Here is a 15822-nt window from a genome sequence, read left to right as displayed (position 1 = left end):
AAAAAGACCCAGCCATAATTCTCAAAAACACTGCTCTTGGAGCCAGAGGAGTTTGGGGCCGGGAACTCAGCAGCGAGGTCAGGAGCCGGCCATCAAGGAGCCCAGGACTGCCCATGGGACAGGGCAACCCGAGAGCCAGCAATCCTCCAGCCTTCGTGGGATGGCAACTGTTTTGTAGCCTGGTTGCTGGGATTACTGAGACTCTGGTACCAGAACAGACAGGCTGTCAAGGGCTGGGCAGATGAAATGGAGGAAAATATAATGAAATTAAACTGGTGGCGGGGGGGGGGATCAAACTGGTGGAATATGTAGAGTGTTTTATCACCTAACTCTGCTTTCGTAAAAAAGAAATAAGCAATACCTCAACCAAAACACACATCATATTCACATTCACCTTTATACACATCTACTAGGATATCTCACTCTTGCAGGTGTTTCACAGCCAGGCAGCCCTCTCCCGTGCCGGCACGACAGTCTGCCCGGCCAGCACCAGGAAAGGCCCCTGGCTACCGCCTGCGGTGGTCTCAGATGTCCCAATGGAGGAATACACAGCTGATCAATGGAGGAATACACAGCTGACCCAATGGAGGAATACACCTTCTACTACAACTCCACACCCCACCGTTTACACGCCTCTCGTACTCCTCCCAAGAGCCACCTTAACCAAAGGAAATGGGCTGACCACCGTGGCTTGAGAGGCAAGGGGGTCCTTCTCATTTGACACCGCTGCCCCACGGGCTGGGACAGGCACAAAACACAGCTGAAAAGACAGACCCCGTCACAGACAATAAAACGATGCAAGTCAGAGAGGGTGCTGCTTAGCACCTGCCCCAAGCAGAGCCGTTCTTGCTCAGATTCTGTTGCTGCTGCACTCCTCCAAACTTCTCCCCTTTACTCCCCAAGGGCCTGTCAATATTCTGTAATCAGGTTGTGACTTTTAAGAGCAATTATAAAACAGGTATGCAGGCTAGAACAGCCTCATTCATTTGCAACTGGAGGTAGCACACTGGGGGAAGCCGCACAGGGCTTGAAGACCCTGCATGAACTTTGGAAAGTTCATAACAAAAACTCAATTTTAAAATCCTCCTCCAGGCCAATATCCGATTCACTTACAATACCGATGATTAACACACAGTCTAAGATATATTCACTGTATTTTAACTGCCCCTAAAGGAAACTTCTGATTTAATATTGGAGGATTTTCTAGCCAACAGCTCCACTCATTATCTGCTCATATGTTTTCATTTAATTAGGTTCTGATAATTTGAAATAGCCAGATCAGCTATGCACTGGCAATCTCAACTAAGTAATCCCTTAGCCCATAGCTAGACCTCCCACAATATTAGCCCTAATGCATTTTGGCAATGCACATGAATCTTCAGTTGCTATGCTAATTAAACTTTATTGGGAATACTTTGTTGCTTGTACATTTTAAGAGGCTGTGATAGACATGGCATTCACAGGTCATCAGTAAATGGCCTAAGTAGTCTATTTTGACACGATTATAACAGGCTAAGGGGGAAGAAGACAAAGTTGTTACGCCTGCAGAGCATGTCATTCTCTTTTCTCCTTAGCTTCTTGTCTCTAAAATGGAAAATTGCTTTCTTTTACACCCCTGCATTCTCTAACATTTTGCACAGAGTATCTCTATGCATATCACAGTGTCAGCACAGTCAGCTCTCAGTATAGGTTTATGTCTTTAGAAACTGCCATCACACCAATAAAAAAATAAAAATGAATTTGAATACAAACATCCAGCTCAGAGAAGAGAGCTCTAACCAGAGGAACTGGAAATAATTTACTAGTCACTTTTGTTCAGGGACCACTTGGAAGCTTTGTCAAGTATCAGGCCCAGCTAAGGCTGGTGTTTCATCAGTAAAAATTAAAATCCAAAAAGGACAAGATCTGATTGCAAACGTCACCCATCCAGTAAAAACTGAACTACACACTAATCAGGGCAGTCATGGCTGGACGCAAAATAACGGAATATTCCAACTTAAGGTCTCAAACCCTAAAGGATTTTGCAAGCTTTCCTCTGATTTGTCTAAGTAGAGAGACAACGTACATGCAGGCTCTCGAAACACTACATGTTGTTACTGTCAAATCTCATGACGTTACATTGCAGCACCAAAATCAGTTTGATGAGATAAAACATGTCTAAGGGATGCACGGGCATCCCTTACAGCAATTGCTCCTCACAGAATGAGGAAACCACCACACCAGAGTAGTGCTGGGGATTCTTTGCTTGTCCCACAACACCTGTTCTGGGTGTAAGAAGAAAAACTCGCAGACATCTTGCCAAGAAAAAAGTCCATACAAGTTATATGTAGAAAAGACCATCAGATCAGTACATTAAAGCATTAAAAAAAAAAACTTCTGAAGAGAGTGCCACTACTTAATACTATTCTAATATTCACTAACTTTGAACAAAAAGAGCTAAAATCTATTCCATTAATAAATCCGAGTGTCAGCACAAGGAACTCTGTACATCATTTCCATTAAAACAAAAGGCAAACTCCAGAAGTTCAGACTAGTACCCCTTTACACTCTTCACATGCGCTAAGTGGGTTACACCGATGGTGACAGTTCACACCGCGTTAGCCTTTCTCACACAATGTCACTTGTGCTGAGCTGGGAGCACCGCAGGGAAGGGAAGGGAGAAGGGCAGAAACAAGTTTAACCTTTTCCACTGTTTCTGGCTCTATTCCTTTTAGAAGGTGCCACACATCTTTGGCCAAGTGAGGTTTAAACAGATGTTCAGATGACATCCTACAGTGAAAAGGATGATGCCTCCAAGGCATCATTTACATTAAAACAACCAGTGAAACCGAGGGTTTGCTGTGTTGCTGTGTACTTCCAGTAGATGTTGAACACAGAAATTATGATCTCAACTATATATTTAGCTCACCATCTCTGAGACAGCTTGTTGTATTTTTAGAGGAGCTTGATAAATGTTGCATTACATTTAAGCATGGACGACAAGGTAGGTGCATTTACGTTTTTTTCTGTTAGTGTAGTAAGGAAAACAAAAATGTGCCCTTACTCGTGCAATTCTGTTTTCTTGAAAACTGAGCTAAGTTAGCACTGGAAATCTTTGCATTTCAAATTTAGAGATGTTATTTAAAATTTTACTTCCTGTTAAGGCTCCCTTATGCAAACTAGTAACCTTGCTTTATAACCACTGCCAATGTCTTTGCATGAAGTATAAGTGAAATATCTGGAGCAAGCTCTATCCATTTACAACATGCCAATGAAAGCCTTGCTGTACATTAGTTAGTGCTGCTCCCAAAGAAAACCGCAGCTCCCTAGCAGTCTCACAGACCTTCACACATAGACTTCCTATTTCTCATATTTTTGTTTAGAAGAGTTATAGGAACTAAGCCTTTTGCAATGCTGGAGATGGCAGTGGTCCAAGACAACAGAGTTTCCTGGTCAGAAGATGATACAAGAACAACGTCTGGACTTTTTCAAAAAAATGTTTTAACTAGAAACAGAAACCAGAAAGAAACATTGTCATTTTGTAAACACATTCTGCCCTCAAGGTTATTTTTATAAAAAGGAGTACATACATTTATATACAGAGAGAGAGAGAGAACAATATATACATGCACAAACAGGTACACTCAGGACAAAATGTTTCCTGTGTATACACCCAATCTGAAATGGAGCGAGCAATCTGAACTTGCAAGGATGCAGTCGAAACATCTCAGTCTCTCGTAAGGGCTTAATCTAGCAGGCGAGACACAGTAATGAAGGGTGCTGAAAAAATAAAACAACTTGGAAAAAAGTATTTTGAAACTAGACTCAACAGATGAACATGGCATGTAAGGACTTCTCTGCTTTGGCACAGGCTCTCCTTCAGAGATCACAGAACTGTTTTGGAAAGGACAGCAGCCCTTGTGCAGCTCTGACAGCCCAGTTCTCGTGTGCCACAGGACACCATGGCCACCGCTTCCACAGGGAGGCCTGGTTTATTTTCCCACCTTGCTTTTCACTCCTATCCTGGTGTCTGGGGACTCTGCAGTGCAAAATTAGGTCAGGCTCCCTACTCAGATTCAACAACAGAATCAGCTCTTCTCCTGTCACACAATTTCTCCATTCTTCATATGTACTAAAGCAGAAGAGGAACAAGCACATGAGTTTCCCTGCTTAGGAGCCATTGCGGTTTGCTGATTCAAATTATACAGGGATCGTTACAAGTGGAAACAGACACTGTGCATTATTGAACTGTACCTGGGTAACTGAATAACGCCTGGTAGTTGTTTTATGTAGCTATTTACTTTAGAGAACAAGAGTTCCTTTCATTGCCCCATTCTACAGAATTGCAGTGGAAAGCATTAAACAGGTTAAGGAATACTTAATACAGAGTGATAGTTATCCAAGGAAAGAAAACTCTCTTCCACAAAAACATCTGGCAAGGGGAGGAGGGAAGAAAAGAGAAGACTAAGCTGAGTACACGTCAGCTACTGACCAGTGCCTCCAATCTGACCAAGTCTGAGGTTTCCCAAACAACCTTGTTCGTTATTTCTGGGAACAAGAGAATTGAGGAATGAGTGGCAGAAACCTCGAGAGACAGTTAGAAGTTATCTGCATAAGCAGGTATGTGCAGCCACGTACAAAGGGGAAAACTGTCCTCAACATACTCATCTCCAGTCTTAGTTGCCACATCCTTTCCTCAGTTCTTGACAAACACAAGTGATGCTCTAATAAACTAAAGAACTGCTGCACCCATCATTTCCAGCTTTGCCACTCTGACTGCAAAACTTTTCTCTCTGCTCCCTCTACTTTTTATCACATCACATACCTGCAACCTACCCTCACTTTCATGTTGGTTGGTTTACATTACTTGAGTTTCTAAATTAAACCTCTTACCAGCAAGCTAGAAGCCAACAAAAGCCACCAGTTAGTTTTCACGTTAATTACAGCATTCTCTAAGTCAGGAGAAATGGTAATTACTAGAAATGGTAATTACTAATTTAATCTAGGCAGCTCTGCTGGAGCAGGAAATCCCTGCAGTCTGCAACACACCTCCAAGGGAAGGCATTCTTCTCTCACTCTGTCTTTGTTTTTACTCCCCATCCATGCCAAGTTCTCTCTTTTATTTTCAGTAACATCCATCCTCATTATCGCCATGGTGGGCAGCACGATCATGACAAGATGCCTTCCCTGTCCTCCAGCCGCAGCCTTCTCCTGAGACTTGAAAATTCCAGTGCACCAAGCCAGAAACGTGCCACTCTTCACAGTCCCACTGCCTGCAGCCAGTGTGTTTTCCAAACATACTTAACAGCCAAACATCCAACATTAATAGCAGCTACTATGCAAAAAGTGTGTTTCAAACCAGTGGGGACATGAATAAGATGCAACTTTTCAATGTTCCATCCCACACAGGACCAAAAAAAAACCCAAAAGAGTGGGGAATGGTTGCCTCTTTCACTCTTTTTTCGCTCTCCAATGTTCCATCCCACACAGGACCAAAAAAAACCCCAAAAGAGTGGGGAATGGTTGCTCTTTCACTCTTTTTTCGCTCTCCGAAGTATGGAAAGCCTGCTGAAAAGTTCTATACAAACTACAAACAGGTCAAATTCTGCTCTCAAAGATACATATGTGACACTCACTAACACAAACCAGAGCCACATAGAAATAGCTGAAGGTACAGTTGAGCTCAGGGTATTTAGGTTTTTATATTAACTGAAATAAGTAATCCTCAAATCTATATGAAAGTCACAACAGGCCAGTAAGCATCCAGTTAAGACAAGCCAATTTAACATTCATGGAAACAAAGAATTCTGATTTCATGGGCTCATTCTATTCTTAAACCTAGATATTATTCCTAGATATGCTTCCCAGATATTATTGTGCTATACAGTCTAAGATCAGATACAGTCACCAAATGCCAGAAACACCCCGGATCTAAAATAGCAAACTGAAGCTGGAGTTTCACTAGAGATACAATCTCTGGAATCTTTTGGCTTTTATGGCTTTTAAAAACAAATGCAGGTACAAACAGCTGAAGGAATTTGATAACAGAATGTAGATCTTAAGAGCTGCATGCATCAGCCTTTTATATTAAATTTGCAGGTAAATTCAATTATTCAAGTATTCAGTTTGTAGATTAATATAGAGTGACTGGAATGCATCTATCCCAGTATCTTAATTTTTTACGTTCTTTGAATTAATCTTCATTTACATGCAAGAGAGTCCAGAGTAAAATTCACCTGCTTTGTGTTCACATGAAGATGTCACTCAGTGTTCATGCTGGGAGCCAAATATGACGCTAAATCAACATTTTTTATACAGTTTTTCCTTTGTATTTCAGCTAAGATTATCTGCAGTGCTGAGAAAGCAGCACCACTTCTTTACTCTGGCAACTAAGTTCAGATTTCTGTAGTACCAAGGACAATTCAAAAATTAAGACAGCCTTTGCAAAAACTGCATAAATCTCTGATATACAGTTAACCAGACTTACTTGGACTGAAGCAATTCCTCTCTAAAGGGCACCATACAGCGTGAAACATCATTTGAGTGATTTTGCTTACAAGGCACTTGAGATGTTACACACGGTGTGAAGGCTTTTGGGAGCACACTCCCTGCACCGCAGTAAGCTCAGCTACTCTCTAAATTCTTTCTTGGCAAATTATGGTAAAACTGAAGCACACTGGGGAAACACAGCCAAGACACTGGAGGACTACACAGGATGCTCACTGAAGCCAGGTTGCACCCAGAACTGAAGAACAGTCACATTTTCAGCTGAGCTGTCCTAACCCAAATACTATTTGATGAGGTGGCAAGCTCAGGTTAACAGCATTACTGAACAGCATTTAACAGGATTTCTGCAAGGAGGACTCAAATTGTAGCTAGTGAAGTAGTCTTAAGATACGGGTAATATAACTCCTCCAAGAATATACTTGCTCTCAGTTTTCAGTATTAGTATTTGCTTTATTTATCTGCTTTCACCAAATGACAAGGAACTTTGTTTTTTTCTAGAACAGACTTGAGAAAGGAAGAAGAAATATGTTTCAAAGGGTGCAATTATTGCAGAATCAGTACTGGAACTTATGGCACTAAAACAATTGTTTAAAATGAAGCCAATTTCCGCCTCAAGAAGTCACAGGCAGAGAAGATGGATTAAATATATCACTTTCATTGTACAGCACAACTGTATGACACCAAATCAAAGTAAACGGCACATGCATTTATTTTCAAGTGCTGCATTTCAAATGGATAAAACTATGAAAAGAATAAAAACAAATCTTCATTTAAAAAAGACTGTAAAATCCTTGGGAACTACCAGTGAAGCAGGCTAGTAAAAGTTCCCTTCCTGCCATGTGCACTGAGGCATTTGTTAGAACAGCTATGCATGACTTGGTAAATACCATGTCTCTGCAGCAGAGGAAGCAAAAAAACAAACTGTAACATAAAGATTTTGTAGTATCTTCTGTAATAAATACCTTGATCTTTATCATGTGAGGGCTTGACTGGAAAAGACTTTTGGAAGAGACTTTATAAAGAATGAAGTTCCCTTGCTGTCTTAGCATTGGTAGTATCTTTATATATATATATATATACACACACACGTAAATTTATATGTATGTACACACATGCACACACATAAATGTACAGATTTTATAACAATGATAATTGTTAGGAATAAAAGAAGAACAGAATAAAAAGGAATAAAAGAGGCCAAAAGACCTAACCTATGCAGAAGTTCTACGTTCTATGCCATGATGAACAGCAGCCCTGTCATGACTAATTTCCTGGTTGACAGCTCGTAAGAAGATGAAGGCAGTGTTGAAGAGGTAATCTCTTGTGTCCCAGCAATTAGCATGCGCAAATATTAACATGGTTGGTTACAGGATGACGATTACTTTGTTCATGACTCCCTAGAGGGCCACCCACAGAAGGGAAGTAAGGCAACTTACAGTGATGGAAGGAGAAAAAAAGGCAGAGTCTGATGACTGGCACTGATGCAATGTTGGCCACCTACTCACGACCAGAAGAACTGGACTGTGAGCTAGGATTTTGCTCTAGTTCAATTGCAAGAGTCACTAGATTCTTCTCTTTAGTGTTCAGACACACAGGAGAGCGTGTCTGTGATACTGCTGCTCATAGTGTCCTTCACTTACCTTCCAAAAACTGTATGCTTCTTGTCCAGATATGCACAAGAGCGGAATGTGATGAAGCTGGAAGGAATAAAGACATAACAGCATATTATCTCATTGACACTCAATAACAGCCAGTAATGCTTAAAACCAGAAAATGTATGCAAAAGCTCTCTGAGAGAAGACAAGCCTGTCTCCCTCTCGCCCGCTGGCCAAACATCCTTTAACTCCTCTGTTTTGTGGGTTCCGTCTTGGATTTCTGGAGTTTTGACTTCTCATTTTTACACCTTACTAACATCCCTAAACAGTACTCCAAGCATTGTGACCTGCACAAAGTCCAAAATTAATCTGAGCGTCTGCCTCCTGGGCCACGCAGGCCCTGGGAAGCTCATGCAGGAGAGGGAGACGTGCATCCTGCTTGAGAAGTACATTTCTTGTGCCTGATGGGGAGTTTCTATCCAGCAAATACAGTTACACAACACAACAGCCTCTGCCAGTGTAAACTTCTATCTTTAGGATATTTACTTTTTGCATTTCTCTTGCATTAAATTGGCCTGTCGGTGATCTATTTCTCCTCTGGACAGAGCAAATTTGTGCTTCAGATACAAACACGGCAGAAGAATACTTCGAAGTGTCAAAAGTAATGAAAACTTGTGAAATTTGGATTTTTAATTTTTAATTAATTTGACTTTTAATTTTGGGGATTGTATTTTTAAACTTAAACGTGGGAACTAAAATACCAAATCCAAAGCAACCTTTACTACTAAAACTTCTCTCTAAAGCTTAATGCTTCTTTGGAAGACTTGGACTACAAGTGTATGAGACAGAGGTTTCCACACTGTGGTCTGCAGACCACGATGGCCCATCTTGGCTGGACATGCAGTGCTGGCTCTCCTCCCTGTCTCCATCTGTTACACTACATTAGAGACAGCTAAAAATACATAAGCATTCCAAAAGCACTTTTCCATATAAGCAACTGCCTCAGGAAATTATACGATTGCAAATAGGAGGGGCTGCAATCTGCCAGACAATCTATTAAGATGTAGCTTGCCCTAGGAAAGCTTTGAGATGCTGTGCAGAATGCAAACTCCTACGCAGGGCAAACATTACAACTTAGCCTTGTGCGTGTGTTCTTTGCACCACTTTATTCCCAGATATCCAATACTTAAGATTTATCAAGTGGTCAGTTATGTAGCATTGTAATAAAAAAAAAGTCTGAGCAGAGGGAAGTACAGAGAAAAAGCCTCTCATCCATCACCACAGTCAAAATAAAATTAAGGACAATGGAATTAACATAACTCAGGATGATCCCAGAGAAGAAGTCCTGAGCATTACTCGAGCATCCCCTTACACAGGGGACCCAGCTCACTCTGCACTGCAGTGCCTAACACCTATGGGGAGAGCTATTCACCCAGTTCCTAAGGTCACAATAGTTGCCAGAAGTGTCTAAACACTGCCTAGGAGGCTTTATAAATACGGGCAGTTGGAGTCTCTCAAGGACCTCACATATAAAGGAATTTCGTATTTCATTTGCAAATTTTAGGAAAACATATGATCACATGTACAGCAGCAGATGATGTGACTCAATATGGCACATCACTCATGAACTGTCTCCATAACTTCTGTTCCTAGAATCCCTTTTTTTTTAAAAAAAAAAAAAAAAAGCTTCTACTCTCCCCTAATTTAGCACCTGAGTACTGGCAAAAACATTCAGATCCAAAATAAGCTCTACAGCAACTCGATCCTGCAAACTGCCCCACATGTGCTTAGCCTTAAGTACATGCATAAGCCTATTAAAGGCCCCGAGACAAGCACTTGCATGTAATTAAAGCTAACCACACCATTGCATAGTTTGCAAGTCATAATACTACTTAGCATCGTGAAGACCAATGCCAAGAACCCCCTCTCTCCCTCCCCAGTCCCAACACACAGTACTGCACACACACACACTCACACACTCACTCTCACTCTCTTTCCTGGGGCTCCCAATAAAAGTACAACTTTTTCCATTGCAGTTCTTAGAGAGCAACCAATAAATAGTTGGCTCAAAGTGATGTAGGACACTTTCAAAAGACTGCAGGCCAGCACCCGTATTAATGTTACACATAAAGAAGGTTATTACAACTTCAATATCTTTAAATTTCATTTGTCGTTCTTCCTGCTTCTTCATTGATTTCTTCCTCATTTAGTCCAATTTTGTACATTGAAAAACAAGTAATTCTCAATCCCAGGTTCTGCACTCTGCCACGTCTGGGTTCTACACATTTCAACAGTGCAGAACTGTTCTCATTTATTTAAAATCAGGCGAATAAAAAGAAGCAGCATTTCCATACAGTATGTTTCATTTCATTAAGCCCTTTCAAAAAGTTCAATATGGGGCTAAATTTAAACAGAGTGGAGAGGTGTAACGATCTTGCAGGGATAACACTGGGGGGACACTAAAATGAACAAAAATTTCAAATCATAAAAACAGAAACAGAAATTAATGATGATATAATAAACCTACACGTCTTCTTGCTGTGCTTCACTTTGCTCTTAGATTGAGGAGCAGCAGCCATAGCTACCCTGATTTCAATATGCGGGACTCGACAGAATATTTCACTTGTCTGAACTTTAAAGAGTAGGTTATAACATGTCATTTGTTTTCTTAACAAAGTAAGACACAATGTCTGGAGGGAAACAATAAAACACAAAAAGCAAGTGACTACTTACAACTGCGATTTGTTTGTGTTGGGTCCTGAATTGGCCATACTAAGAACACCACGTCCCGTGTGGGACAAATTGGGCTTAAATTCATCTTTGAAAGGTTTTCCCCAGTAAGATTCTCCTCCTTAAAAGAAAAGAGATGATAGAAGAAATGTTTATTTTCATTAGTTTCCCACTACATTTTATAACAGGCATTAAATTCAATTTATAACAGACATTAAATTCAATTTTTCCAGCATTTCTGATCACTATGTGTATAATACATTCTTACCTCATCCCTATCACCAGGCTAGTATTTGAGCATGCTCTTGAAATAATTTTATAACTGGCAACATAATTCTGTGCACCCACACTATCAACTGCAACAGACCAGGCTGTTTATCAACAGCATTATATATTGTGTGCTGAAGAACTGTCAAGGATTTAATTTTTTACTGCTGGTCCACCGTAATTTTTCTTTTTTGAGACATTAAATCTTTAAAAGTGGCTTCCTGACAAAACATAGAGCACAGAATTACTAGTTTAATTGCACTCTGGATATAGCACTTCTTCCGGAAATAAAATATCAGGGAGATGAAATACGTTCATAGAATCAACTAAGAATAGAAGCTATAAGCTCAAATGCTTAATTCCTGGCTAAACAATGAAGAATAATGATATATATTCCTCCAAAACAAAAGGCAAAAATTAGATATTTGGACTAGATACCTGGATGATGTAAACACTTAAATGCAATGAAGTCAAAAGGATGATAAAACTTTGCACAAGCCCGAGACCCAGCCCTCCAAAACTGATTTCTTTTCTGTCTGTGAATAGAAAGAGGGTCTGGGAGACCTCTCCTCCTGGCTGTCATTTTTACATTATTTATGACAGATCTGACATTTTCATTTGCACTTTCCTCCAGGATCATCCTTAATAAGAAAAACGAAGGCTGAGATGAGTCATAGTTTTACAGTCAAATCCATAATCTTGCTTGACAAACCATGAAAAAATATTTCACCTTAGGATAGTATTAAAAATAAAACAAACAAAACTATCCAAACAGGCAGCAAGACTGGTCCATCTGCAGAACTGACTCAAGAATCCTCTAGAGTAACTGCATCACTTGCAAAGCAGGAGGTCAGTAAAGGATCTGTAGCGCTCAACGGCTATTTGCACATGTAATACAGAAAAGTAATTTGATAGGGCTGCACAGGCAAGCAGCAAATAAAATGGAGCAATAAACCAGGCTCATAGTGAAAACCTTACACAGAAAATCACAAGAGTGCATCAAATGAGAAAAGAGTTTCAGATGATACCATGAAAACAAAGCATCACAGGTGGATGGCTGCAAGTGCAAGTGGAATTAAGTAAGCGAGAAATTTTGGAATAAACTGACCCATTTAAAAACCCAATTAATCATGTTCAAAAGACCTATTAATAGAGTTGAGTGTTGCCTGCTCTGCAATTTGACAAGAGGCAGCAAAAGGGGACAAACCCTGCAGGGATTTTCCGTGATCAGGAGAAGAGGAGGAGTGATTACTTCAGCAATCTTTGGGCGTTGAGTAGAGAAGGAGTGATTACCTCAGCAATCTTTGGCTATTGAATATTTTAAGATCAGCTAAATGACATCAGCTGATCCCATATGCCAATCTCTTCCAGTAGCGGGTGAAAGGGATATGGTACAGCTGCAGGCAGCTCTACTGTCTTGGAGATGGATCCAAAACCCAACTATTCTAGCCAAATCCAAAGTCTTCAACCTATGAAAATGTCTTACCAGAAGCCAGTACTTCTCTTTGCTAATGAATGTCCCTGCGTGTTCCTATTTGCTAAGAGTTATTTGTGCCACACCTTAGTTACCTGCCTTGTTCAGAAAAACAAAGTTCTTGTAGGTCAATAAATAAACAAGTTACGCACAGAACACAGTGAGGCTCCACGCCAACAGGTACTGCCCGAAACCAGAAACACACCTGCAAAGCCTGCAGACCACTGCCCACCCAGAGCACTATGCTCTGTGCACTTCTTTGTCCTTCACAATTTTCACCTTTCCCCTTTGATCTGGCGTGGCGGGGCAGCATCGGGGTGGGCTCCCTGCCCACACCGCCACCATGCCTTCAGGCCCTGCATTTCTGCTCTCGGCCACAGCCAGAGCTCTTTGCACTCCAGTAATAAACTTCACTTGGACTTCCCTTAAAGAAATACATAATTTTACTTCAAAGGATCTCTTGAAGGAACCCCTAATTATTTGTAAAGCAGGTGCACTTGCTGTAAGTCCTAACCTAGAGGAGTTTTTGCCGTCTGAAATTTTCAGATGATATGCAACATGAACACAGCCCATTGAGATGGGCCACAGCACCAAGTGGCCAAACCCTTGAGTCCGTTACACCCGTCATACACTTCCAGCTGATGCTCGGATTACAGCGTTGTTAAGCTGCTGAAAGAGAGTGGAATCAACCCTGAAGCCTTTGCTGGTCAGAATAATAATTCAAAGGGAAAGCGAAAAATTGTGAATGACAGAGAGACTCTCTCTTTCTGGCACAACAAGCAACCTCCCCCAAGAGCCTGCAGACAGGAGCAATGAGCCATGATCTTTAGGTTTTGGAATATTTATTTTTGTATGATTTCATTTCAGATCACGCACTGGAGGTCAGAATTAATCTCATATGTATGAAGGCTAACTTTGGTTCATTCCAGTTCTCTGGAAAGAAGTGCTAATATTTTGTTAGATAGTTACAGCATGAGATCCAGTCCCTGCTTCCCTCTCTGTCTGCCATACAGCTGTTTCCAACGCTAATTCTGTCTGCCCGGGAGCTGCGGCAAGAACACAGAATGGCCTGTGCAGCATTCGCCTAAAAGGCCAGACGTCCTATAAAGGACATAGCTGAAGTGTCTGCGGAGGCCTGGCAGCACAGACTGCCAAGGGGCGGTGGGGATGCTGCAAAGGCAGTCAGACAGCAGTACAGGAACAGTTTGTTTGTTGTTTTTTTTCTTAAAGAAAAAACCCAAATTTTTAATTTAAAAACTTTTTTTTTTTTTTTTTTAAAAAAAAGGAAAACCCCGAAAGTATTCTCCTTAAATTAAAAATAGCCTGAATGTGCTGTTTGTCAAATTCCTGCTAACCTCTGGAATTGTTCCAGGCTTCAAGTATCTGCTTGAAGCATGACCAGACAGAACAAGCCAGAAGATGGCAAGTTAAATGTATACATTTTTTTAATTACTGAAAACCAGAATCACTTTCTCTCTGAAGATTAAGTACAGATCCCTCATTAGTCTACTGCCATGGCAGCACAGTGCCTAATGCTTAGCCAGGGGTGGTCTGGAACAGGGATTTTAGATTCTTACATTTTACTCTCTATGGTAGAGCTCAATGTAAACTTGGAAAAACAACTCAGAGGCTCCAAACCTACTACTAATAATTACAAGGCATTCAGAAGTATTTAGCAAATTTTACTGTCTTTACTGTCGACACGGTTGGGAGGTGAAAGCTTTTTTGAAAGCAGAATGGATGCATACAGAGGAGGTGGGATGGCTGCACTGCCTAGCTCGAGCCCCCTCCTGTTACTCTCCCAGTATATGCCATACAGAGAAGAGGCTCCTCCTTATATTCCCCAAATCTTCCTCAGAGAGCACACAGATGACTGCTGACTATATATGGAGTCACGATGATGCAAAAACCTCACCCCAACACTGACGTACTAGCCTGCAAGCAAAGCCCATGGAAAACAATTGACTCTGGGTGTTAGATTCACAGCAGGCAGCATTGCCTGTCACTTCACCTTCCTCTCAGTTTACTCCCTGATAAGATTATCTTCTGTCAAAGTGGAGCTGTGTGCCTGCTGGACTTGCAAATGTTTCTGAGATCCTGTTACAAAAAGGGCAGGAAAAAAATTCTGGGGGCTTCTATGCTAAAAATCAGAGGAGTTCACATGGCAGCAGACATGGTCCCAGGCAGGTACTGCCGCTGGCTGCATTGGTGCTGGGCGTGTGAAATGGAGCAGTACTTACACCCTGCACATTGGGGTCTCCTGTTTGCACAAAGCTGGAAATGTACTTGGGGTTGGCCATGGAAATACACTGGCCTTCCAGCAGCATTTAACCTGTACATCGTCAAAGCCTTCAGGAGCCAGAGAGAGCTTTTGCCCAATTCTGTAAAATAAAAATCACATTCCTACCCAGATAGCCAAGGTTCAAAGCTGATGGCAGCTGGGTGCCACTTCCCCACATTTATAATAAAAGAGAAAAATTCTTTTAAATTAAAGAGGTGTTTACCTAATTCTCACACAGAGATGAAACCAAACATCACACAGGTCATAGAAAAAATTAGACTGTAGTCATCATTTCCATGGCTATCCAAAGTGGCAAGATATATTTAGCTTGTAACGGAAGCACAGTTAGTTATTCAGTCTCATATCTGCATTTTGTGCTGACAGTGAAAAGGTGAATAGATCTAAACTGACATTTGAAGCAATCACACATTAGCAACTAAACAGAAAAAAGCAATGTTTTCAGATTGTCTTTTGAACTAAACCAGCTTACTCTTTGTTAGTCTTTTAGTTCCTACTAAAGGCATTTTTTTTCAGAAAGCATTTTTTTGGGTAAAATTACAGAAGTTGTACAACTTTCTTGCAAAGAGCTGAGAGATGCACCTAAAGCTTCAGAAATGTAGCATTCCAAACGCCAGGTGTGGGCAGGGAATCATCATTCATGACAGTTGTGATTTTAAATAAATCCTTCCTTTTTCTGGCACAAAAATTGCTAAGCAGTGGTAAGGAAGTGGGAGGGCTCTGATTCACAAAAATGATGGCTTACTTTCTGTAATTTTCTTCTTGTCATTTGGAACAACGAGGTACATAATAACATCTGACACTTCTGTAGAGCTTTCCAAGTGAGATTCTTGAATAATTTTGCAAATATGAAAGTCTTAACTCAGTCAGTAAATGCTTCTCTCCTTTCAGATAAGAGGACATGGTACTTTTAACCCCACATACCAGAGGCTGGATTTTCAGAGGGGTTGCAATCTAAAAGGAGTATATTG

General features: G+C 40.9%; 1 protein-coding gene across 1 annotated transcript in view; it reads right to left on the bottom strand.

Annotated features, from left to right (window-relative positions):
* PPIL2 (peptidylprolyl isomerase (cyclophilin)-like 2) overlaps positions 1–15822 on the bottom strand; it is a gene marked incomplete at its 5' end in the record, with an annotated part of 69338 nt that overhangs the window by 4180 nt on the left and 49336 nt on the right. The window contains 2 exons of the mRNA XM_009705529.1: positions 8127–8183; positions 10815–10932. Coding sequence (XP_009703831.1) covers positions 8127–8183; positions 10815–10932 — 175 coding nt within the window. The remainder of the gene's footprint in view (positions 1–8126; positions 8184–10814; positions 10933–15822) is intronic.

Source organism: Cariama cristata, unplaced genomic scaffold (genome assembly GCF_000690535.1).
Source record: "Cariama cristata isolate BGI_N322 unplaced genomic scaffold, ASM69053v1 scaffold3228, whole genome shotgun sequence".
NCBI classification, from domain to species: Eukaryota; Metazoa; Chordata; class Aves; order Cariamiformes; family Cariamidae; genus Cariama; species Cariama cristata.
The sequence above is the reverse complement of the archived record's forward strand: the minus strand, read 5'-3'. Positions and strand labels throughout refer to the sequence as shown.